The sequence below is a fragment of the Astyanax mexicanus genome, chromosome 11 (assembly GCF_023375975.1).
Source record: "Astyanax mexicanus isolate ESR-SI-001 chromosome 11, AstMex3_surface, whole genome shotgun sequence".
NCBI lineage: Eukaryota > Metazoa > Chordata > Actinopteri > Characiformes > Acestrorhamphidae > Astyanax > Astyanax mexicanus.
The window spans coordinates 36,928,949-36,954,145 of NC_064418.1; the positions used below are offsets into that span (position 1 = coordinate 36,928,949).

The window sequence follows — 25,197 nt, forward strand, 5'->3', positions numbered from 1 at the left end:
TAATAATAGTAATAATAATAATAATATATGTTATATTCTTTTAAACATTAGGTGCTACCTCATCAGTTTTTTTTTCATATATTTATATATAGTTCAGACATTGGACGCATATTTTTTATCAACAGTAAATGTAAAGTGGAGTAACATGTTTAGGTTGTAAAGTGACCTTTATTTGGATGTAACTAATAATAAACAGAAGTACAAAAAGAATGGTTTATTTGTGATTAATGGTAATTCCACAAATGTTGTTTTAAGAGACTATAAAATGGGCTTATTCAAATAAGCAGATTACATTATATTATGTTATATTACATTATAGATGTGTCCCCCCCCCAATATCAAACCTGCTCCTACAGCCTAGCTAGCAAGGCACACTAGATGCGCTGCAGCAGCAGTTCAGTTCAGCGAGTCTTCAGCACAGTACGCACGGCAACAGGCTTCTTCTCCCCCGTGTCCCACCAGCCAGGTAACATACACATCAAGTAAAATCCTACCGTTTGCCCTCTAAACTCAGAAATCAGTTTGTTGTGCAGTAATATGTCTCATACAGCACCAAACTACTATGTATTTTATCAGTTGGTGGTGTGACATTTTTCCATTGACAACTCAAATTTAGAGAATGTTACAAATAAAAGTCAAATTTCATTCAACATGTGCGTGTTATTTTTTTTATAATGAAGTGTTCCGTGTTCCACGTACGCTAAAAAGTGCCCTTTTCCCCCCCTGAGCTTTTGGCCCCCAAAATGCCTGTGCACGCCACTGTGTGTGTATATATATATATATATATATATATATATACACACTATACACTGATATAAAATCAGTTAATAAAAGGCATTAATTTTGGTGTTCTAAATATTGTCTTTTTAAAATGTAAAATGTAAGTTTTAACAATTTGTCAGTGTTTGTATTCTATCAAAACGGGTTGAATTAGTTATACATTGCATAGATTACATTTACACAAACTTTGTTCGTTGTTTTTAATCTGTTTTTTCTTTAATTAATATTGTTAATTAAATAATTTTCTATTATTCATCACTTTTGTTTTCTCTCATCACTACTCTACGTTGCCAAATTAAATTCTTTATTAATTAAATTTTAAATTAAAACTTTGATTAATATAACAAAATGATAATAAAATATCCCCTGTGAACCATTTATTCATACACAAATAAACAGGATCTAACAAATTCAACACTAAAGTGAGATGCTATGTGAAATTCCATTGATAAAATGCATTGGATTGATTACATTTTGTATAACATTAGGTAAAGTATGTGTTTCTATTAATGTGGGTTAAATTGGTTATACATTGGATAAAATTAGGTGAATCTATAAGTATGAGTTTCTATTGGGTTGAATTGTGAAAAGTGGGTTGAATTGGTTATACATTGGATTGATCACATTTTGTATAGTATTAGATGAATTTAACAGCAGGTGTTTCTATTAATTAAAGTGGCTGGTAATTATAACTGTATCGTGCCTGATCTCCTCACCTCTAAGATCCGGTCACCGGACTGCAAGCGGCCATCTTTGACAGCGGCTCCTCTGGGGAGGATGTTTTTGACGAGGATGGGGCCAGGTCCATGCACTGAAGAGTCTCGAGTTACCACAGTGAAACCCAGGCCTTCTGGACCTGTCCTCACACAGACAGAGAGAAAAACAGAGAGAGAAAGAGAAAGAAGAAACTCAGCAAAACAACTTCTGTTTGATTTTTGCTACTTCAAAAGCAACAAATTCCACACAAAGCAGCTCTCCTATTGATTCTTAAGACTTTCCAGGAGACAAATTATTTTGAAAGCCCAATGATCAATCAGCCTTGTCCCATATTGATCACGAATCCAACATAACTGCAGATGGCAACTATCTGGAGCATTGTGGTAGAAAAAAAAATGCAAATAGATCATCCGACAGATAAAGACAGCCGGACAAAAGCAGTACAGATGAGCTGATCGGCTGTAGCTCTGCCAGCATGTGTGCTCAAGCTTCTGCTTAATGTTTAATACCAAGTGTGTGTGTGGCTCTGTGACTGGCCTCTGAGAACGAGTGGCTGAAAAACGCTGCCTCAGTGCAGGAGGGAGATTAGAACTGCCTGACTACAGTTTAATTTCACGTATGAATACATCTTTACATAGATGGTCTCAAAGAGAAAGAGAGGAGGAGAGAGAGAGAGAGAAAATTCTCTCTTGCAAATTATCATTTTGATCCAGGACACACTGAGTGGTTAAGAAATAGATTCTGAAATCTTACCCAACATACATAAGCCAACCGGCCAACTGCAGAGCCCAGCAGATCTATTTCATGTATTGAATGTAGATTAATGTCTACACAAGTAGACATTAAATCATCTAACAGTGTGAATAGACTGTATTCCCAGTCCATTCTATTTTAATACAGTGTTTTCCTGTTGCTTATAAAAGTTTAAACAAACATCAAATTTCCTATACTTTAAAACAACCAATTATGTTTGGTGTTAACTGGTTTGATCGGTAGGGGTTAGAAGTGAGCAATGCTGCATTATATTGTCACGATGCTAGATTTTGATTAAAATATATATATATATATATATATATTCATACAGCATACTGTACATATACTGTAGATAGCAAGGTAGATAGCAAATACATCAGTATGCAATCAATCAAACATTATTTAAAACTCTGAGTTCTTTGAGAGTGATCCTTATTCACAATGTGGCACAAATTCAGGTTTGGTGGAGGGGGAATTCACAAATTTTTCATTTTAATATATATATATATATATATTTTTTTTTTTAAGGTTGGCCTTTTTCAGCATAGCAAACTTTTCAAAATTTTGCATTTGTAGCTTCCAAATGTGTGGTAAAAACAGCAATATTCTGATTAGGATGGTCACTGTGATCACTGTGACCCAGTGCACAGAGCAATGTACATCGAGGGCATAGTTGGATTTGATAAAACTGTGAGCCAGGCCCTCTCATCCTACATCAGTGTCTGATCTCACAAATGCTCTGTTGGATAAACTGACAATTATTTACAGGCACAATCCAAAATCTCGTAAAAAGCCTTTCTCAGGGTTCATACACTTTTAACCAATAAATTTCCATACCTTCAAGGTATGCCTTCATGACCATTTGATTTTTAAAACATAAGTGCAGACATGGACAATAAAACCAAAAATCAACTAAAACTATTATTAAAAGTGATTATAGTTGGTCTAAAATCAATCAGATACAATGCTGACACAATCTTTAACAACAAAACGTGTGTCAGATCCTGAGAGCTTCATTGTGTAGGGCTAAATTACTGAATTAATTATATGCTGACATATCTGTTAGCTCAAAATAGCTTTTCTTCATCGATAAACTGAAACACAAATATTCGTAGACCAAATTTCCATGACTTTTCCAAAACTTAGCCAGGCCAAGAAATTGCTATTTTCAAATTCCATGACTTTTCCAGCTTTTTTATGACCAAACAAACCCTGTAAATGTCTATGGATTTTTAGACTGGGATGTGAAAAAACTCTTGTAGGTGCCACAATACTTTTATCAATATCAAGTTCTATACATCTTCTTTTACAGATTTCTTTTTACTTCATATTGGGATAATATCGCTGAATATCTTAATTTTAGAAGAATAAAGTACAGTACAGTACAGTATGTCAGATATGATTCACCACTGCTCTGATGGTTCGATCAGTAAACAGGGTGAAACAGCAGAGTGGATGAGTGCCGGACTCTGCTTCATTTGGTTTGACAGTGCACCTGAGAGGAAGGCTTAAGAGGTGTGAGCTCTCTGGCTCGGCGGGTGGCGCACTGAAGCCTCGCCGATGCCTTGACCTCCCCTATTCTGCCTCTTATCAGGGTCTTGATGCTGTCAGGATGACTGATGGGTAGATTAGTGAACAGGCTATCGCCCGCTGAGTGACACGAACCGTGTCTTCAGGGCGGACGTATCCGGCCCGCGTCCCTGCCAGGCCGAAGGAGAGGAGGAGTGATGGACGGAGCACAGAGGTGACGGAGCGAGGGAGGGCGCAGCCGGAGGGGGAGCGGATGGTCTTTAACACGCCGTGCATCAGGCTGCAGGAGCTGGCATGACTGAAAGGCACTATGCTAGCCCACAAGCGGAGCAGAGGCAGCGTTGTGCTGGTGTTTTATGTTGGTCATTTAGCACAATTCCTTTACGGTCAGCACTTTTCTGTTCCTGCAATGAATTCATATCATCAGTAATGGCCAGATCAATAAGAACTTAATAGACTTTGCGGGTTGAAATTATGGCTTCATCCATTCAGCTGCAGACTTGCAGAGCTACAGACTACAAAGAAGGCAGCAGAGCGAGTGAGGAAGGAAGGGAGGGAGGGAGGGAGAGAGGAGGAGAAAAGGGCTACAACTACTGTGGACACTCATCATTCTGTATGCAAAATCATTTAAAACACTCTGCCTTTTTAATATCTAATGTCTCTGCTTAAAGTATCTTGTAGCTCAGTAAGCACTATCAGCATAGTGAGCAAAACTAAGAAAACATTTGGGAACCCCTTCCTTACACTACAACCTGTTAGCAAAATGCCACAAAGGTTGGTTTAAGTTGATTAGAATCTAAATTGGGAAAATAATAATAGATAAAGATGAAGAAACCCCCTTTCTGTTACTTTTTGTCACAACAGACCCAATTCACATCATACTGTGTGAGCCAAACAGTGTTATGTACTAAAGCTATAATTTCTGTATAGCTTAAAAGCACACCTTAAGATGATAATGCTAATTATTAGTCACTACGCAAGTTTAAGCTTTTTTTTTTGTTATCATCAAGCAAAACTATTTAATACATCCTTTATTACAGGATATTTTAACCAGTGGGCTCCAAAGCCTCATGAAGAAGAAGTAGTAAAATGGCAATTTAATCATATGGGGTGGCAAGTGGTCCAGTGGTCTAAAGTGCTATGCTTGGTCTAAAGCCACTATGATCGGGAAATGTTTGAATGCCGCTCATGCAGCTTGCCATCAACTGCCAGAGCCCTGAGAGAGCACAATTGGCCTCTCTTTCTCTGGGTGGGTAGATGACGCTCTGTCCCCTCATTACTCCTAGGGTGATGTCGATCAACATAAGGCGTCTGTGAGCTGATGTATCAGAACCAAGTCGCGGTCCTCTGAGTGCGCTGTGATGCTACTCTGCAATGCTACATCAGCAGCAGTTGGAAAAGAGGCGGCGTATGACTGATTAATGTGTCGGAGGAGGCATGTGCTAGTCTTCACCCTCCTTGTGAATGGGTGGAACAATGGGCCTAGCTAAATTTGGAGAAAAATGTAATAAATGTAAAATAAAATCTAAGCTAAAGTCGGTCCAACAAAATATTACATAGTGTGACCATTTTTTTTTTGGTTAGGGAGTGTACTAAGCACAGCTCAGTAAATCAGATTTTTTAAAAATGAAAATAAAAGTCTGGTTTAAACTTTACAAACAGATTTGTATTTTTTTTATTATTGGACTGAACTCCGAACTGTGACGTCAAAAAAAAAAAAAAAAAAGTTTACAGTTTACACACCTACTTTACACTGACACACTTCTTCACTCATACTTCTTACCTTTCTTCAAGTCAATTTTAAGCCTCTTCCCACCCTTCTTGTTGGCGAAGCCGGCGAGAGGAGAGAGTGTGTGGCTCTTTCTGAGGAGGGGGCTGTCGCTGCTCTTGCTGCGGGGGGTGGGCGAGAGACTGAGGGGTAGAGGAGAACCCAAAGATCGGCTCTCCGCACTACTGCTGCTCTCCTGGGGCTCAGCCTGCCTGCCTGAGGACGAGGCTTCCACAGGCCTCAACATGGACTTCACCTTCAGTGGAGGAGGATCTTTGGTCCAGAAAGAAGCTTCATGGTTCTCAGAGCTGTACAGATGAGAGATGAGGCTCTTCTCATAGCGCTCTTTATTAGCTACTGGAAGAACTTCTAAGCGGACGACGGGCGACCGCATGGCCTGTCTGAACACCTCCTGCGACCTGCAGTAAGGAAATATGAGAAAAATGAGAGAAAGAAAAAAGAATATGAAGAAAATAAAGATAAAGCGATAAAGAGAAGGCACAATGACTGACATGTGAAGAAAAAGAGAAGGCATGAGACTCAGCAGAGGGGTCAGCAGATCCATAAGGTTTTAATAATTAAATGTAGTTTGTTCGCTCGCAAAGAAAATGAATAATGATGTTGAATTTGAAAACAATTAGGAAAATGTAATATCTTTATTAATTTTAGTCTAGAGGAAGCTCATTCTGGGTGCAGCATAATTGGGGTTATGAGTAACGAGCTCTCCCCCTTACAAATGACAAAGCAATCCTTCTTACTCTTTTGTGTTGACTAATTCAATTCCAGACCCATCCATCCATCCTAAATCTAATAAAAATCTACAGTAACCTTCTGTAAGACAGATCTTCTACATGGCACACATATGGAATATGAAGAGTGTGTATAAGTAATGGCACATGATTAATGAAAGAGGGACGACCTCGAAGCGGCAGAGTAACATTTCAACAGGTAGAGCAGCAGAACGTTAAAGCCGGGTTTAATCATTCATGATGCATTATAAAGTTTAAACAGATGGAACAGGGCCCTATTATTTCTGTGACATAGAGAACACGGACAGAGTCACAGTACTGAGTCATAAAAATTCAGAATTTCAGATATAAAGAGAGAAATATGCAGAATAAGAATAAAACATTAGTTACCATAAATGTATTCTTTTAGCACCTAAGCTTACTACATATGTCAAAACTCTGACATGAACATATATTACAGTGCAGTGAATGGAATTCATGTTAAACAGACCAGCTCCAGGGTATACCGAGAGCATATACCAAAATGCAGTGTTAGCTGTAATAAGGACAATATAAACCATATTAAATCCAACACACACCTCAAAAGCAGGTGAAAAATTAGCTTAGCGAGTATGGCTTTTCAAATAAAATCATTGGCCACAAGATGAAGGAGGATTCTGTAGAGGATTTTATTGCAATTTGTGCAGTAAATCAGCCATTAACTGATATTGTAATGCATTGTAATGCTGTGTTTTTCAGATTATAAGGAGCATCGGATTATAAGTCGCATTAAGCGACACTAGTAAAGATGCCTAAATTTGAGCAAGGGTAAAAAGTTGAGCAAGGGTGTCGTCATGTTTCCCTTCTAGTGGTGAAGCTGAGGGAAACGCCTATGTAAACAAAACTGTAATTCTTAAATAAAGCATTTTCTTTACAGAACATAGATTTCTCTCCTGGAAACTGTTGGGTGAGTAAAGCGCTTCTGTTTATTTACAGTCAGCTTAGAATTCCAATGTTTTGTCTCAGGGTGAGTTTTCAGTCAAGTTTCTCCAGCACTAAGGCTGGGTGCAGCAGCATTAGCCGCTAACCAAAGCTCTAGCGGAACATAAAATTGCTGCCCGTTAGTGCTAGACTGAGGAACCCAGAATATTCTGGTAACCCAGGGTGCTATCAACTAGCGGTTCGTCTCACGTAGCTTGCTTTAACACGGCAAATACACAGATTATAGTCCAATAACACGGCAAATACACAGATTATAGTCCAATATACTCAGCTCTGAACGGTGAAAGAGCTAGTGCTGCATTAGCAGTTAATGCTAATGCTTATAACGCTGCACTTCAGCAGAGTGGCTTTACTGCTCCTTAATACCGGACTAGTAGAATTCATACATAAGGTGGACTGAATTATAAAATTAAAGAATGTAAATTGTGCATTAAAGTCCAAAAAATAAAGTATATATTTAACAAGCAATATTACAGTAGGCCACTGTGTTTGGTAATCAATTAAATGGTATAGGTGCACTTTATTATATACAAATATATTAAATATAGTGTATTGGTTTAATTTCTGTGGGTGTATTTCAAACAAAGCAAAACAAGTATCTGACTGTATTTAAGGACTATATCTAGAGATATTTAATCTCAAGGGAATTCACAGGGCCTCATTTGTGATTACCCTCTCTCAAACGTTGTAAAACCCAGTCTGAGCGGTTTTGACAGAGCTATGCCAGAATCCCTTGTCTAATGCAGAAATAATTAAATAAAATGAAGTAAATGAATTAATAAACGAAGGCAGCTCCAGGCTCTCAGCACAGTCAGTGTGAAAACAAAGCTTCTGAAGGTGGCAGAAGCAGCCAAACGTGGGGTATTGTTGTAATAATGAGTGTGACGGCAGACTGCAATGCCGTGCTGTGTGTCTGCATCTGTGCGGCTAGTGGGAGAGTCCCTACGTGGAGCACAGAGGAGCTTTCAAGGACCGCGGCTGCTGGACAGACTCGGCCGTTTGAACAGATGTTTCTGGTGGAGCTGTGTGTTTTCAGAGCTTTTGAAGCTGCTCCAGTGTTCTGATAAGCATAAACACTCTGAATCTCCACAACAATGGACAGAGAAAGCACTGAGTTTTACAGCCATGACACTACACAGACCGAGAGAGAGAGAGAGAGAGAGAGAGAGAGAGAGAGAGAGAGAGAGAGAGAGAGAGAGAGAAAGAGAGAGAGAGAGAGAGAGAGAAATCATAACAGAGAGCTAGAAAAGAACTAGACAGACAGAAAAAAATATTTAAAGTTACTTTGTACACATTTAGTTTGGTTACTTGTGGTTTCACAGTGCAGTTTAGTGAGCGTCTCTGCACCCTGTCCTCATCACTTGGATTGGTGGATTGTATCTTACTATACTTGACACTAATTTGTATTTTGAAGGGCAACCTTTGAGAAGAAAAAACATTGTGTTGCATTTCCAGGTGTTGTGCAAAATTCTACCTCCTCACTAGTATCAGACTCCCTTTAAGTGCACATGTATCTACAGTTACAGTAGATTCAGGAATCATTTGAATACAGTCATCTGTTGTACTCATACAGTTGCTTGATGCTTATTCACATAAAAGGGAATTAAATTTGAACAAAACATGGTTATTTTTTCTTTAAATATTGGTCTGAATGTCTCAACCATCCAAAAAGTGTTTTCTCACTACAAATAACCCGTTCAGTTGATCTGGCAGATATCACCAACTTATGGTTGGACAAAAATTTGTTTCTTTGGTCTGGACCATGCTTCATAGCACATCTTGCACCTTTAATCCAAACTGGAAAGTGCAAAGTTTCTAACCGAAAAAGTTGGTGTGAAGTGCAGGTTTGAATATAACTTAATTTTGGGAGATTGATCCATGCCCTTTACTCCTCCCACTCTCCACTCTATATAAACTCTCATTTCCTCTCTACCTGCATGTCGAAAAACTTCGCACCCACCTCCTCCCCATCTTCTTCCTTCTTTCTTTATTCGTTTTCTCTTCACGTATCTCCTCTCATGGGGGGCTTCAGCTTCATGCTTTCCAGTGAAGCTGCCCTAAACTTCTGTCCTAAACTCAAACAATTTTGCACCCACCTCCTCCCCATCTTCTTCCTTCTTTCTTTATCCCTTTTCTCTTCCCGTATCTCTTCTTGTGGGCTAGCTTCAGGTTTTCTGAACTCCTGCCCAAATCCTCTGAGTCTGCCTATGCTATACTGTACATAATGCAGTTACAGAAATGTAACTACATGCTATAAACACACCAACACTTACAATGGCATAGTCCACTTGCACAGACTACACTATAGACTCTGCACCAATGTATAATTTGGCAATGCACAGACAGACAGAAAATAAAGAGATACAGAAAGAGAAATAGAGAGAGAAAGAAAAGAGAGAAAATGAGAGAGAGTAAGAAAATAAAGACGAGAGAAAGATTTAAAGTAAGAGAGAGAGCAGTGAAAGAACCCTGGCAGCAGCAGCAGCAGTGTGTACGTGTGTGTGTGTGTGTGCATGCATGTACTATCAGACAGCAATGTACTCACTGTGAGAAGGTCTTGTCCATGAGCTCAGTGTCATTGATTCTAACGATGCACTCGTCATCATGGAAGATGCCTTCTCTTTTGGAGCGGCTGTTCTCTTCCACACCCCTGATGTGCAGCCCTAAAGCCCTGAGACAGACAGACAAACACAAACACATATTAAGGGTACAGGTCAATTTGGAAAACAACGTAGCATATTCTGCATCTTCATTAGACAGTCTCCTCAATGAATCATTTAAGGCCCAAGTTTGAGCAAGTTTATGGACGAGCACCACACCTATAGCTCATTACTCAAAACGCTTCACACTCTGTGCCCTCCCCTCCATTCCCATCCAGACTAGATGTCAGCATAAACACACACACACACACACACACACACAAAGTTCCACAAAAGCAAAGCAGTAGAGCTCTGCAGCGCTGTGATAAAGCCTATCAGACAGCAGAAATAAAGCAGAGAGAAAGCCGACAGCAGCTGCAGCAGAGCTCAAGAACTGTGCGCTCGTGCTGCACACCCTTAATCCTGTCCTTCAGTCTCCTCTCTCAATAACAACAACACAAAAGCCCATTAACTATCACTCCAACTTAACTAATACACATTCTAGCACTGCTCAGAGCTGCCCAGACACACACACACACTGCTCTGGACCTGAAGAACAGAACACTGGGCAAAGAGGCAGGTGGAGAGAGAAAACAACCAACAACACCACCATGCAATGAGTCACAGAGGTGATAACAGTGTGTGTGTGTGTGTGTGTTAAAGAAGAACAGAAGGTGAGTAAAAATTGTAGTGAAGAAAAAGCAGAGCAATACTGTTATTAAGATATACAGAGTACAGTCAATGAATATGTTCAAAATCTGGCTCTATATTTATGGCGCGGAGCGACCAGCTCTATCTGCCCGGGCAAACAGAGCGGGTCGCTCTGGGCAGACAAAACGGATCGTGCCGGAGAGCGGGTTGTTTTAATGTTAGCATAGTCAGCTAGCTAACTCTTCTGCCGTCCTTCTGTAGGCAGGCGGTCCGTCACAAACCCTGGAGATATCAGCCAATAGAGTTTGATGAGGGAGATGACCCTGGCCCCGCACCAAACTGTCAAAACCACCCCTTTCAAAACTTGAGCGCAGTCGAGCACAAACTGCTGCTGCAGGTAATTCACGCAGCGCGCGAGGGAAAAAAAGCACCCGAGAAGAGAAAAATGAAGCTCGAGAGCAACATTTTCTTCAGAGCGCACACGATTCCCTTGTTTTTGCTCGCTAGTTTCACATTTGTGGCCCAATATAAGAAGTAGTAAAGAACTAGAATGACATCATAGTGACATCATATTTTGGAGATGATTTAATGTACACTAGCCTCAATGCATTTCTAAAAGCCTGTGTGAGGACCCATTAGGAGGTCTGCTTGTAATCTCAGAGCATACTAAAATATAATGGCTTAAAGTTTTTAAATTCTGTGTCTGTGTGTGAGAATACCTATTTCACATATATTTGGCAAAATAAATAAATAAATTCATACACCCACATGTGATCACACACAGCAATCTAACACAATCCATTTTCTACTCCAAGAGTGAGAAACAAGCTTTGGGAATTCAGGAGCAATCACTGGTCGCACATGCTGTTCTTACTTATTGAAAAAAACAAACTAGTTGTATGTCTCTGTCACTTTTTCCAGTTATCACCTCCCAGCTAAACAAAAACAGGGGAAATAAAATCTAAATAGGAAGAAAAAAACAATAACACAGACTTTCAAAGTTCAGGTCAGCGCTGTGGCATTTGTGGGCGAGCCGTGTGCAGGGCTATCTGGCATATATTAGCATTGAATTGGTGTGGAGAGTCGGCTTCTGGCCTCTCCACCAGCGCTTCAACACTGTCCACCTTCTGATCTATTCACCCCCATTAGATCTGCTCACCTCTGCCCCAGACATGCAGAATGAGGAAAAAAGGTCTATTTACATTAGTGCAGCGCTCAATATTTGTGGATATAATTGGCAGTTCTCTAGGCTGGGGTGACCTTTAACCTGAGAAGAGAGGGTCGTGGGCATGACTAAAGGAAACATATGGGCCCTTTGGGATGGAGGGATAGAGAGGGAGAGGGATTGAGGGAGAGATGTAGTGAGAGAGGGAGTGTAAGAGAGAGAGAAAGCAGAACCCTACAGGGACAAATATGTCTTTATAAAGAGCCCTCTGCCATCTTTTCCCAAGAGACTTGCTGTGATGAATCAATTTTAGTGTGTGAATCCTCTATGAAGAAGGGAGGGGAAAAACACACTAGCATGCTTATTAGACAACACCTCCAGCTCCAGTGATTCATCCATCCATTCTGCGCTTGCTGTGCAGGCGTATTATTTCAGTGGGGTGACTCAAAAGTCAGGAACCACCCAGATATCTGTAAAACGCTAAATGTTAGATTCAATTAAATGCCTTAAATCAATAGGTGTAACTATGATACGGACAAGGATTCAATTTTACTTGCTGCTTTCAAATATGAACCTGCTGTTTTGTGACAATATGAAGCATTAAACATGTGCCCCCCTCCTCAGAATTTGACTTTGGAGTAATGCAGTCCACTTCTCCCAGCAGCCTCTGTACTTATTTATTTTTTATTTTATAAATTTATTTCTATTTTTTTCCCATTTTGTCCCACCTATTTAGCTGCTACTTAGCTGTACATCCATCTTCACAGGTGATGCCACACAAGCTAAGGAGGGTGAAGACTAGCATTTGCCCCCTATTTTCAAACTGCTGGTGATGTAGCATTGCAGAGTAGCCAGTGCACTCGACTCTGATACAACAGCTCACAGACGCCTTGTGCTGAGTGACATCATTACCCTAGGAGTGATGATGCGAAAAAAGCGGCATCTACCCACCCAGAGAAAGCAAGACCAATTAAGCTCTCTCAGGGCTCAGGAAGTTGGTGGCAAGCTGCATGACCAGGATTCAAACCAGCCATCTCCTGATCATAGTGGCAGCGCTTCTTTATACAGCTTAATGCTACCAAAACATCTAAACTTGCATAATGACTAATCATTAGCATTATCATCTAGAGCTCTGCCTTTAAGGTATTTTTAAGGAAATTGTGGCTTTAGTTCACGACACTGTTTTAATCTCACAGTATGATTCAAATTAGGCACATTGTGACACAAAGCAACAGAAAAGGGGTTTCTTTATCTATATCTATTATTATTATAACCTGTTGCTAACAGGTTGTTTGACATCACCCTAGGAGTGATAAGTGGAAAAGCACTATCTACCCACCACCCAGAGAGAGCAAGGCCAATTGTGCTCTCTCTTAGGGCTCAGGAAGTTGATGGCAAACTGCATGAGCGGGAATCGAACCAGTAATCATCTGTTCATAGAACAATTCAGGGCTTCCCGGTACTTAACTGTTAACCCTTTGTTTCCAACTCGCAAAACATTGTTGTGAGTTTTCCAGAGCTAAATCTCTGCACCAGAACGCCAATAAAAAGACGCCAATTGCAAACGAAGACCCATACAGCAGACAACTGTGAAAGTGATCACTCTAACCAGACTAAAAATGCTCATTCACTAACAGCTACACATTACATATATTGGAAATGTGCAACAGTCGTTGGCAAATAAGAGAGAAATAAAGAAATAAATATGAAATAGTGTCAACAAGAGATATGTGAAAGCTAGTGTGAGTGGGCGAGAGTGAGTGTAGAAGCAAGAGAGATCATGACCAAAAGTGAGAGTGAGCAAAAGAGAGCAAGAACGAGAGTAGGAGCAAGAGCAGAAGCATGAGAGCACAAGAGCAAAAGAGCAAGAGGAAAAGCACAAGAAAAAGACAGAAAAAGAGAGGGCATAAGAGAAAGACGACACTAGAGATTGACAGAAAAAAGTAAAAGTAATCGTTTCAGTGAGAAATATCTGAGAGTTGAGTCTGGAGTGTAAGAGGGCAAAAGAGAAGGGAAAAGAACAAAAAGAGACACGAGGAAGAGAGTAAATGTAATAGTGTTAGTAAGAAATATGTGAGTGCTAGAAAGAGTGTCAGAGGGCAAGATAGAGTATAAGAGAGACAGACAGCTTATGAGAGGGCATGAGAGAGAAATCAAGAGTGAGAAAGAGAACAGAGGTGTGAAAGAGAGCCAGAGCAAGAGCGTAAGAGCAAGAGAGAAAGACAAAATGAATGTAATAGTGTCAGAGTTATATAAGAGCTAGAGAGAGCGCGAGAGTGTGAAACAGAGAGTATAAGAGAAAGAGAGCGCATGTGAAAGAGGGAGCAAGAGAGGTATTCAGAGGAAGAGCGAGAGCACGAGTGCAAGAGAGCGAGCAGTGAGAGATATTTGACATTGAGAACAAGAGAGAGAGAATTGAGAGAGAGAGAGAACGAAAGGGAGAGTGCGGTGGGAGAAAGAGAGAGAGATTGAGAGAGTGTGAGGACAAAAGTGTAAAAAAGTGTGAGAGACAGAGAGAGCAAGTGAGAGGGCGGGAGAAAAAGTATGGTGAAAATGAGAGGGAAAAGAATGAAAGCTAGAGAACAAGAGAAAATGAGTATTAGAATGTATCAATGAGAGTGAGAGTGAGAAAGAGAGCATATATGAGAGGGTGTGAAAGTGAGGAAGAGAGAGAGACAGAGAGAAAGATTGAGAAGGCGAGAAAGTAAGCAAAAGAGCGAGAGAGCAAAACAAAGAGCAAACAAAGAGCAAACAAGAGCAAACAAGAGCAAACAAGAGCAAATGCGAGAGCAGATGGTAAAGAAAGCATAACAGTGAGGAAGAGAGTGAAAATGAGTGTAATAGAGAAAGAACTAGACAGAGAGAAAGAGAAAGAGTGAGACAGAGAGACAGATGGTGTATATATACTAACCTTCCACTCAGAGAGGAGCAGTATGGCACTACGTGAATCCCAAGTGGCCCATGTTCTCCAGAAATCTCCACCGTCTTTGTTAAGCTGCTACACACACACACACACACACACACACACAAACACACAAAAACAAAGCAATATACACATTAAATTAAACAAAATTAACAAAGCAAACAGAACACAGATCAGAGTCTCTGCCTCTATTCATGTACCTCAACTCCAGCCTCTAAATTCCCTGTCTTGCCCAAACCCAGCTCTTTCCATGATCACTACCCTTTGGCCTGTGTTTCAGTCTTTTTCCCCCTGCCTCTCCCTGTCTCAGCGGTTAACGTTCCTGGCATGCACTGTGATAGCCCAGCAGGAGAGGGAAAATACAGGGTTTGATGTAGGTAACTGTGGACAGAACAGTCTGTAGCTCGAACACTGTTCACCTTGAAACACCTCAGCGCTTCAAAACTGGAGGAAGACAGTAAGACAGGGGAAAGCGAAAGAGACACGGTAAAAGAGGGGGCGAGAAAGAGAGAGACATATTCAGGGTTCTCAGATATTACTCTTCAAGATCTTAACAGGTGGTCCTCCATGAGACAGTTACTGGCTGAGAGCTTCATTCACCTTCTTCTAAATATTTAGTCAAGACAAGTCAAGAGGCTTTTATTGTTATTAGATTGGAGTATAGGTACACAGTGCAATAAAAATATCCATGGTACAACATAGAAAACAATAGAATAGACAACATAAAGTGCAAAAGTGCAACGAATGGGCAACACAGAAATGTACGATACAATAAATACAGCAGACATGAGACAATTTAACAGACAAAACAGTGCAGTATTATTTATCTTTTATTCGAAACAAGAAGCTGACAAACATGTGAAGCCCCTAGAAAAAGAGGCCACAAATCCGCTGTAGCTTTGCCAAACTTAAAACTAGAGATGGAATGATCGATCGGCAGTGTATCGGTATCGGCCTTTTTTCAGCCAAAATACGGTATCGGCGATCGGCTAATATTCCTCTGAGTTTAGCCGATCCGATTCAGGAGTTTAGGTTAAGCAGTTAAGCAGTGCTGTGAGTTAACAGCTGCGGTCCAATCTGAAGGGAGCTGCCCAACTAGGCAGCATTTGCAGGCAGCATAGGCACGCTCCCGAGAAAAGGACTGTCCCATTCGGAAGGTAGCATGTGCTGCCTACCTGGGCAGCTGCCTTATTTTACCCCAATTCTGAAGGCAGCGTGAGATGTATCCTTCACGGCGAAGGCAATCCCATGATGCATTTCACCAACTCAGAGTTCCAGCGCTCAGATTTAAAAACATGGCGGACGGAGCCGGCCTGCCACGGAGTATCTGTACAAATGTGAGTAATTCCCTCCTGTATTTCCACTCACCGCTGCGTGGGTTTATCAAACTAGCATATTTTAGACTGTTTTAAGTTGTTTTCCATCGTTGTTTTCGCCTGTACTTCATTTAATGTAAGACCTGACCGGCGGAAGCTACCGTTAGCTTATCGCGCTAATTTACCGGGTAAGCTAACACGCATCTAGCCGACTTACAGAGTACCAAACGCGGCTGCAGCGCTGAGGAAACCCCCGCTAGGAAACAAAGATACCCTGGCCGTCCAGTATAAAAAAGTTTTAACTGTTTTAAGTCACTGTTACGTATAACTAAGTGATTTACTGTGTAAATAGTGTAAACGTGTAGAATAACCTGTAATTTAGTGATTTAATGCGTAAACAGTTTAATTGTTAGAGGGAATAACTAGATTTACCTGTAACTGAGTGATTAATTGTGTAAATAGTGGAATTATGAGCGTGTTCTCCATAAACCACTGTTACTAATTCAGATTTATTTTTTTCCACAGGGATGAACGTGGGCCGGGGAAGGTGAACGCTGGTCAGACCGGCTGGAGGTAGCGTTAGCTCCCTTTATGAATATATATTTTTTTCTTTGAATGTAATAAAGTTTTCTCTCTTAACATTATTATTTTTGCTTGCTGTGTTTTATAGTCACTATGCTTATTGTAGTATCACATCTCAACTAGTGGGTATGGGTAAATAAATAAATAAAAAGTTTATGAATGTGTTTTATGCAACTAAAAGGTAAAGATAAATTAGCTGACTGTGTATGAATGTACTATTGTGTGAAACGTAGCTTAGTTTGATAATTTAGCTCTGATGGCTCATACAAAATATTTATTATATTATGGTTTCATTACTCATGCATTTCTATGAAGCATCTAATCAAAAATAAATTAAATACATAAATAAAACTGACCATACTCTGAGAATTAAGTGAGGAAAAGTGTAGAATTAAAGTAAATCATGAATATTTAAATATATGTAATATTTGGATGAGTAAAAGAGAAATAGCTGCCGCTGCATTGAGATTTATCCCGAGGTAAGTGATCATTAACTTTAGTTATTTATAAACAAGCTCACGGGCACAGCGCGCTAGACGTGATGACGTATGCTGACTCCAGAGCGTGTCCCGAACGCGCTGCCTTATAAGATCCCTTATGGGTGAAAATGCTGCCGAACGAGGGAGCTGCCTTTGAAGGCAATGACTACCTAGGCAGCTCCCTTCAGATTGGACCTGGTGAAACTGCTCGCTTACAAGAAGCTGCGGTTCCTTATCCAACCACTAGTCGGAGCTGCAGCAGCACAAGCCCCGCTCTCTTCACTCAGTCACAGAGCTACAGCCCAGCCACGGGCTACAGAGGCAGCTCAGCCAGACTGGAGCGTTTTTCAGTTTTCCTAAATTAATCTGTGTAGAAAATAAAGGTTTTAACCCCACTAACCGGATAATACAGCTCTCTACAGTTCATCTTTCAGCCCAAGCAGTGAGACATGGAGCTGGGTTCCGTCACGGAGTCACTGCTCGGATTACATTATAGACAGGTTAGTTAGCGCGCTGCTAACCTCATGGTGTTTATAATTACGGAGTTTAGTGGAAATGGCCGTGGCTGGATTTTTTGCCCAATCTAAGCTCTAGCTGGAGCGATGGATTACTGCTAATCTTATTAAAATATTGTATTATTATCTATATATTAACAGTAAGTGAGATATTTTAGGCAGTAAGCTGACTGAAAAACAGGCTGGGGCGGCTGATGTTGGGGTACACATTCCTGCGGTATTGACATATTTACTCATTACTTATATCGCTGCTAAAAATATTTTATTTTGGTCAGTAACACTCTTGTGTTTATTTGCTATCGGCATAAATTACCAGTATCTTCTTAGATGTGGATGTAATTAGGAGAATCTGTACCAGGTTTGCCTGGCATCTGTGTGGCATTAATGTAGCATTTGGCCCAGCCCAATATCGGTATCGGCGATCGGCCGATCGAGGTGAAAGGCGATCGGAATCGGCCCCAAAAACGCTGATCAGTCCATCTCTACTTTAAACTATATAACATTAGGCAGCCTTTATGTCGTGTATGTTGTCAGGGCCACTTTATACAGACACTGATATCCCAACCTGGCTTGATATTAAATCCAAAAGCTGTGTGCTTTGCTCAGTGCTTCTTTGCCATGCTTCTGTAAAAATCCAGTTATTAAAGGCAGACTGAAAATGTGAATGCCATTCCAGTTCAGGAATTTATACAACCTGCAACACTGCCAGCTATTTTTCCTGTTTTAACAAAAAAAAAAAAAACAATGATAATGGAATGATGGTTAAATCTCAATAATGAAATTGAGAGAGCAAAAAGTGTGTGAGATGAACCTACACTACTCAACTCAACTCACTGTCCGTTTCTGCCAGAATTGAGTCACATATAGTGACAGTTAGATTCGTGCAAGGTTTACTAAAACACAAGAAATGCAGACTTGATGCCTTGCTGTCCACAACATGAAAAAAACATCCTGACAATGCCAAAGTATGACAGCAAACTGTTTAATATAAGCGATTAGTTGTAGCTAGTAACTTCAGAAAAGAAAGCTAGATTACTAAACATTAATTCAGACTTTGATTGGGTGCCTTCCTGCCTCCAGAAACCTGTCTGACTAAGCAGCATATGTGAAGTAACACTGACTTACGTCATGTTTTAGTCCCTATTTAGATCACTCTGCACTACAGGTAAAGTCAAGTAAAGCTGAGTTAAGTAATGTAGATACCATGGAACAGCAGTGGAACAGCTCCAATTGACGCTGGCATACTGATCTACAGCACTCTGCTGCCTCTTTTCACTACTGCCAATATCTTACATTACAGCATTTCCTCTCATATAATATGAGCTAATTATAAAATAATTTATTTAAGAGATTTCTTCAGGTCCCTTTAATTAAGGCACTTTGAACACAGTCACTTTCTGATTTCAAATCTTTATTCCACAATACTGCACATTAATATCTCCCGTGCCTTTATAATTAAAAGTGCTTGGGAGGATAAGTTTAACATTAAATTATCAGATTAGGCGTGTGAAAAATAACTGAGTGAAAAAACGCTCAGCACTCAGCTTTAATTTAAAAAGGTACACCACACTCAAAATGTGTTTTGTCGCTGCTATAAACAAGCACCAGTTACACTCCTCCACCTGATTGGTCTGCCCTTCTATACATGCACACAATACCTACATATCTGAAGATTTCTCTCATTTTATTTCAGTGTTTACATGGAGCCTGGAAGAGGAAGAGAACATCGGTCTTTGTCTGAAAAACAATCTGATACACTAGCATGTGCCGTTCTCATATTAAAGTCAGTTTGAAATGGAATTCTCAGAGATGGTTTGGAGAGCCATGACATCTGCTGGTGTTGGTCCATTGTGTTACATCAAGTCTAAAGTCAGTGCAGTGTTTCCAGGGTTTCCATTGGCTGTAAGCCATAATCATAAACAATAAAATAAGTAACTTTTCAATGATATTCTATTTTTTGTAATATGCACTAGTATATAATTTGGACTTGAGTGATGAAGTTGCCAGAAACAAGTGTTGTCTGTTTACTAATGCAGCAAACAACCAATGCCAGTATAAGCAAATTGAATAACTCAAGCACACTAATGTATAACTTCCAGCAACTGTCTGAATTCCTTTGATACCTAAAATCTCGAAACTGATCACAGTCAGGGTCTGGTAAGATCTATACTTAGGATGAATTTCTGCAGGCTGCAGTAGCATGCCCACCTCTCTCACAGTGACAGTGACTCTGTGAGTCAGACTGAGCTGTGTGTAAGTGTGTGTGTAGCTCAGGGGGAAAGCCGAAGCTGGGGCTGAAAAGAATGAAAGAACTGAAAGAATGCTTGTATCAGCTCTCTTTCCTCAGGCTGTTTCCTCTAACACTCCGAAACGGACATTCAGCGCAATCATTTGCCTGCCGTGTGGCGTTAATGAGTTTATCAGGCTGACCACACACACAGCACCTCTGAAGTCCTTAATCCTCTTCTGACCTTCCTTTTCCTCTCTCCGCTCCTCCTTTTACTTTTCTTTTCTGTGATCAGCATGCCATTCGAATTGCTGGAGTTCTGCATTTTTAACATGCGTGTGTATATGTGTGTGTGTGAGAGAGTGATTCATGTGTGTGTCACTGCCTGTAGGTGGACAGAGAGGAAAAGAGACAAATAAAGTAAAACTGAAGTAACATCACACTTCAGCACTGTCTAAAATTACTAATATAATATTGTGAAATTTACAGAGAACAAAAGAGGTTATGTGTCCAACATGTGCTCCACAGTGTTACTGTATACAAAATAACTAACAAATCTTAGTGTGGGTTTGGCAGGTTAGTACACAAACTACTAACATTGTAAAAAAAAAATAATAATAATAATAGATAAAAGTGATAATCTATTGATATGTCAATATGCATTACTGTAGTTCTCCTGAAGTGGTCACCACTGCACCCTATCAAATCACTGCTCTAGTTTATAGTTCATATTTATCCTATTAATACAAAACAAATCTTAACCTGAAATTCAAACTAAAAAACTATTAGATTAAGTAAAATGCTTTAATATGCATTATACCACAGTTAGTTCTGACCCTGCAATGTGATTGGCTGAGAGGCTATGAGTGCCATTATTAGCTAGCAATGCACTGTAACCGAAGTTCTCCATGTATTACTCCGCCACATACAGGTAACCTTGTATGTACCCATTTTTTTAGCCTTACTGCCCATACTGCAATATTAAATGTGAAGTAATTTTTACTCAATTTCACCAGAAAAGACCAGAAGTCAATGAGCCAACATGTACACATTCTATATGTTTGCAGTAATTTAAAAATAATCTGCCTTTTGTACTTAATTCATAGAAAAAGAGAACTTCTTTTACAATCGAACAGTAAAAAGGCATGACATTTGACTTAGTTTCCATGTGACACTGCACATCCTGCAATGATGTAATGATATTTTTTATACTCAAAATTAGAGGTGTGCCATATCGTATCGCACCCAATAATATTGCCGACATTTTTGAATATTGTGAACAATATTATACCCTGAAATATCGTGCCATATCACCCACCACTAATTATCACATCAGGGTACTACATTTTGGCTGTTTTAAGCTTTAAGCTTTTTGCTGTTTGGCTGTTTTCATTTACCATTATACATCTACTACAGACAAATTAAATCTGTTTAGTATCACTTATTTTACTTTAATTCTGGATATATGGAGATATTTGAAGTGCATTATTATTAGTAGTATAATGACATTCTGAATCATTGACTTCTGTTACATATCTGCTAAAATTCTTGTTTTTTTTTTTTTTCATATCTTAGAGGTATTTTAAATTTTTTTGTCATATCATCAAGAGTATCGTTATCGCGATAATACCATGAAATATCAGGATATTATTTTAGGGCCATATCGTCCACCCCTACTCAAAATCTAGTATTGCAATAAGTGCACCAGTGTAATGCTCGAGTTTATATTTCCTATTCATCCTATTTATCCACAAATCAAATCTAAACCTAAAACCTTAACTTAAAAACAAACAGATTAAGTAAACTTTTTCAATTTCATAAAATGCAAGAGAAAACGAAAAACCTGGGGAAAAGAAAAGAGAAACTGTGAGAACACACACACAGTGGTAAAGTAGGCGTGCGAAAGGCAGTGCAGTGCAAACTCCAGCACAGTTTCATCAACTCACCAAAACTTCTCATTAATCAAGGCCAGGCCGAATAACACATATCAAAGAGAAGAGCTCCTCGAGGAGGAGCAAAACAGACCCCGAATTAATTAGGGAGGCTTAATGAAAATCACATGCATTAAAATGAGGGGGGATATAATAAATAACCCCCACACCCTCCAACCACTGAGCTTTCTCTCTCTCTCTCTCCCTTTCTTCCTTTCTCTACCCGCCTTCTATCTACCGCTCTTATCCTTTCCACATTTCCAAGCGCTTGCACTTCATTTCCATTTCTGCTCCCGCTCTCATTCTCTCTCCCTCTCTCTTTCTCTCTCTCTCTCTTTAGACAGGCTGCATTAATGGACAAACAAATGGGTTACGAGGAAGACCTGCCATGCTCATTTAGAAATGAGGCACGGTGGATGAAAGGAGGATGGCATGAGGGGGGAGGGAACAGAGGGGGAGGGCACGAGTGAGTATAAGCGTGAGAGAGAGAAAAAGAGAGAGAGTGTGAAAGGTACAGCACAGAAGAACTGGCACAGGTGTCCTCTTTATTTACTTTCTCCGTCCTTCACAAAACCTGCAAAAAAGACTGAAATAAAAGACAGGCAGCAATGAAAGAGAGCACATTACACTCACTGCGCCTCTGTAGCTCAAACCACCGCCTTCAAAGTGCTGAGTTCTCACAGATTTGCTGAAGAGAAACAAATAAAGGCAACAAAGTGCGGTGGCTAAGATGAGGACGCATGCTTTTGAATGTGAACGCTCTGAATCTGGAGCCTCTTTTGAAGAGACGGCAGCAGAATTAGCCGCCACTTCTGCTCTCAATACACAGCTCTCTCAATACAGTAGCTGCTGCTTTATGTAGCTGCTATTATGTGAGGATTCAGTGGCGTATTATGGAGTACAGTGAATAACAGAGGATGCATGTGGAGAAGGGTGCTTGCTGCCTGTGTGTGTGTGTGTGTGTGTGTGTGTAGGCCTGCAAATTGTGGTCCTATTCACTAAGGCAACCTTTCGTTTAGTCACTTATGTGGCATCCAGTCACTCACAAAACATACACATTAATCCACACTAAAAACACACATCCAATCTCATGCTATCTATCCATTTACACTCAAATCATGGAACAACTAGTAATATCATATCTCATGGAAGCTAAAAACAATACTTCACTGATCTGATGTGGGATATGCATGTGAAGTTTCTAACATTATTGCTGCTACATTCCTGGCACCCGCTGTCAGAAGTCACTTAAATTATGATAATTCTCATCATGTTACCATAAGCAAGCTGGTCAGTGTTAAACCTCACTCCCAAGATTACACCTCACACAACAGTTTAAAATCATTCCGCAGCATTGTGTCCATGTCTACATAAATGGTAATGAATATACGGAATATATAGATAGAAGATGGAACACAGTAAGGGAAAACTCAGTTGTGTACTTGCGTTAAAATAAGTTATTTAAAAAAAAAAAACAGATAAAGTAAATAAAATGCAAATAAATCTTAAACTGAAACTTTACTTGTTCATAAAGTGTTATTTGCAGGTACTTCGGTTTGCTTGCCTTCAGAGTTGTATGCTAAATTTAAAAAAAAAAAAAAAACACAAGTATTAGAATAATTAACGACTGACTGGTGAACCATAAGGGACACTAGTCTTTTAATCTAAAATTAGTTAATTAAGCAAGAGCCCATATTAAATCTTAGTATTTTTACTTTCAATTCTTTTACTTTTAATAGTACACAACTGAACACAATTTGAACTTTACTATACAGTATATACACACTGTATATAGCTGCACTAAAATTTCTCATTATATAATAATGTCAGATCACCATAATGTGGGATAAAGATCTTTATGCTCCTGTAACTAAGTGACACATTCACATACGTTTCAGTTTCACTATGATGAAATTATATTTTACACAGCTCCACTCCTTTTAGGGAACCATAATACTTAAACAATTGTATATGCAGTTGTTTATTATTTAATTATGCGCACACGTGTTTCATTGCTTCATTAGAGCAAGCATACGACTCATGTGCCTGCTTCAAAATTGCCAAAGACTTAATAAACAGAAATACAGAGGCTACATTAGACTACTAATCTAACGACTGAACAGGACAGCAAAACAGTTTGTACCAAAATTACTTGAAAATACCTGAAAAGTTCTGGGAAAAGGTCTTATGAGACCATAAAGAACCTGATTGGTGGCAAAAGGAAAAAGCCTTGGACATTTATGGCTGCCATAGGTAATGGCACACTTATGTTAAAAAGTGTTTATCTGAATTATATGCAGATATCCTGAAAGGTTTGGTTAGATTTTATATTGTGGAACAGAGGGGTAGAGTTGCACGGTGTACCGAAGGTTCGATTCTTTTTCGATACTACGTCATCACAAACGATTCGGTTCTTTAGCGTTCGATGCTTTCGATACTGTATATAGCCCAGTCACTAGCTTCAAATGAGTCAAATTAGTAGGCGCGATTTGATTCAGTTCATAAGAAAACTGATTCACACCGCAGCAGTCGGTGTGGCAGGATTCAGATAAACTTAGTGTTCTGAACAAATGAATCGATTCACGCGCAAGCCAGCAGAGCAGCAGCGAGTGTAGAATGGCGACGGCTAAAATAACAGATGTCTCTCGTCCGCGACTTGTGGACAAAACGGGCGCGAGGAGTGAAGTGTGGGAAAATAGTCTAAGATGTAGGCATCTGTTTTGTATTGATATTTTTATTTTTAAATAAAATAACGAAAACTGAAAGTGAAACTAAACTACTTTATTAGCGCTGTTTTCACTCCCGCAGTTGTACAGTGGGGGGTGTTGTGCCGATTCTGTCCGCGAAGCGGGAGTCGGATTCAGTAGCGGATTCGGCACAAGGGCGGCGGCACCTCGCGCTCCGCGGTGTTAGTTGTAAGCGCTCGCGCTAGCCGCAAAATACGACAGAAAACACTGAGGGAGCTGCAGAATTATGTATGGGACTAGAATATGAGCACGAGGAGATCAAAGAGAACCTTTACCTGTGAGTAGCTCACATCAGAACACGCAAATCTCTCTCTCTCTCGCTCTCTCACTCTCTCACTCTTTCTCTGTGTCTCTCTCTCGCACGTGAACGCCTCCGCGTTTGACCTGCAGCACTGTGTTTAGCTGTTCTTAAAAATCATTTTAATTAAATAATAGTTCTATGCTTCTATGTTACAGTGTTATTTAACATAATTCTGATCATATTTCGCTCATTTAGCAGACAAGCACCCTGATCTCTACAAAGAGCTGAGAAGTCGACAGGTTAGTGGAGTTAGTCAAGATACACTCTGTCTGTAGCTTTACTAAGATTTACTAGCGACTGCTAGTAAATCACGTTAACATGGAGAGGAGTGTGCAGGAGTTTTTTTTTGGACCCGTGGTTTTCTCTATTTCTCCATTATCCCATTGGCTGTGAAACATGAACTCAAGATGTTCACGTTTTCGCGTTTCCATCGCAAATCTGTG

General features: G+C 39.9%; 1 protein-coding gene across 8 annotated transcripts in view; it reads right to left on the reverse strand.

Annotated features, from left to right (window-relative positions):
• The window catches only part of pard3bb (par-3 family cell polarity regulator beta b), a 367,820-nt gene that overhangs the window by 226,722 nt on the left and 115,901 nt on the right, over positions 1-25,197 (reverse strand). For 7 of the 8 annotated variants that reach the window (XM_022680248.2, XM_022680245.2, XM_022680247.2 and 4 more), the window contains 4 exons: positions 14,645-14,731; positions 9,824-9,949; positions 5,564-5,967; positions 1,497-1,636 (listed from right to left, as the gene is read on the reverse strand). In XM_022680248.2, the coding sequence (XP_022535969.2) occupies positions 1,497-1,636; positions 5,564-5,967; positions 9,824-9,949; positions 14,645-14,731 (757 nt within the window). The remainder of the gene's footprint in view (positions 1-1,496; positions 1,637-5,563; positions 5,968-9,823; positions 9,950-14,644; positions 14,732-25,197) is intronic. The other variant, XM_022680244.2, reaches the window with a different exon arrangement.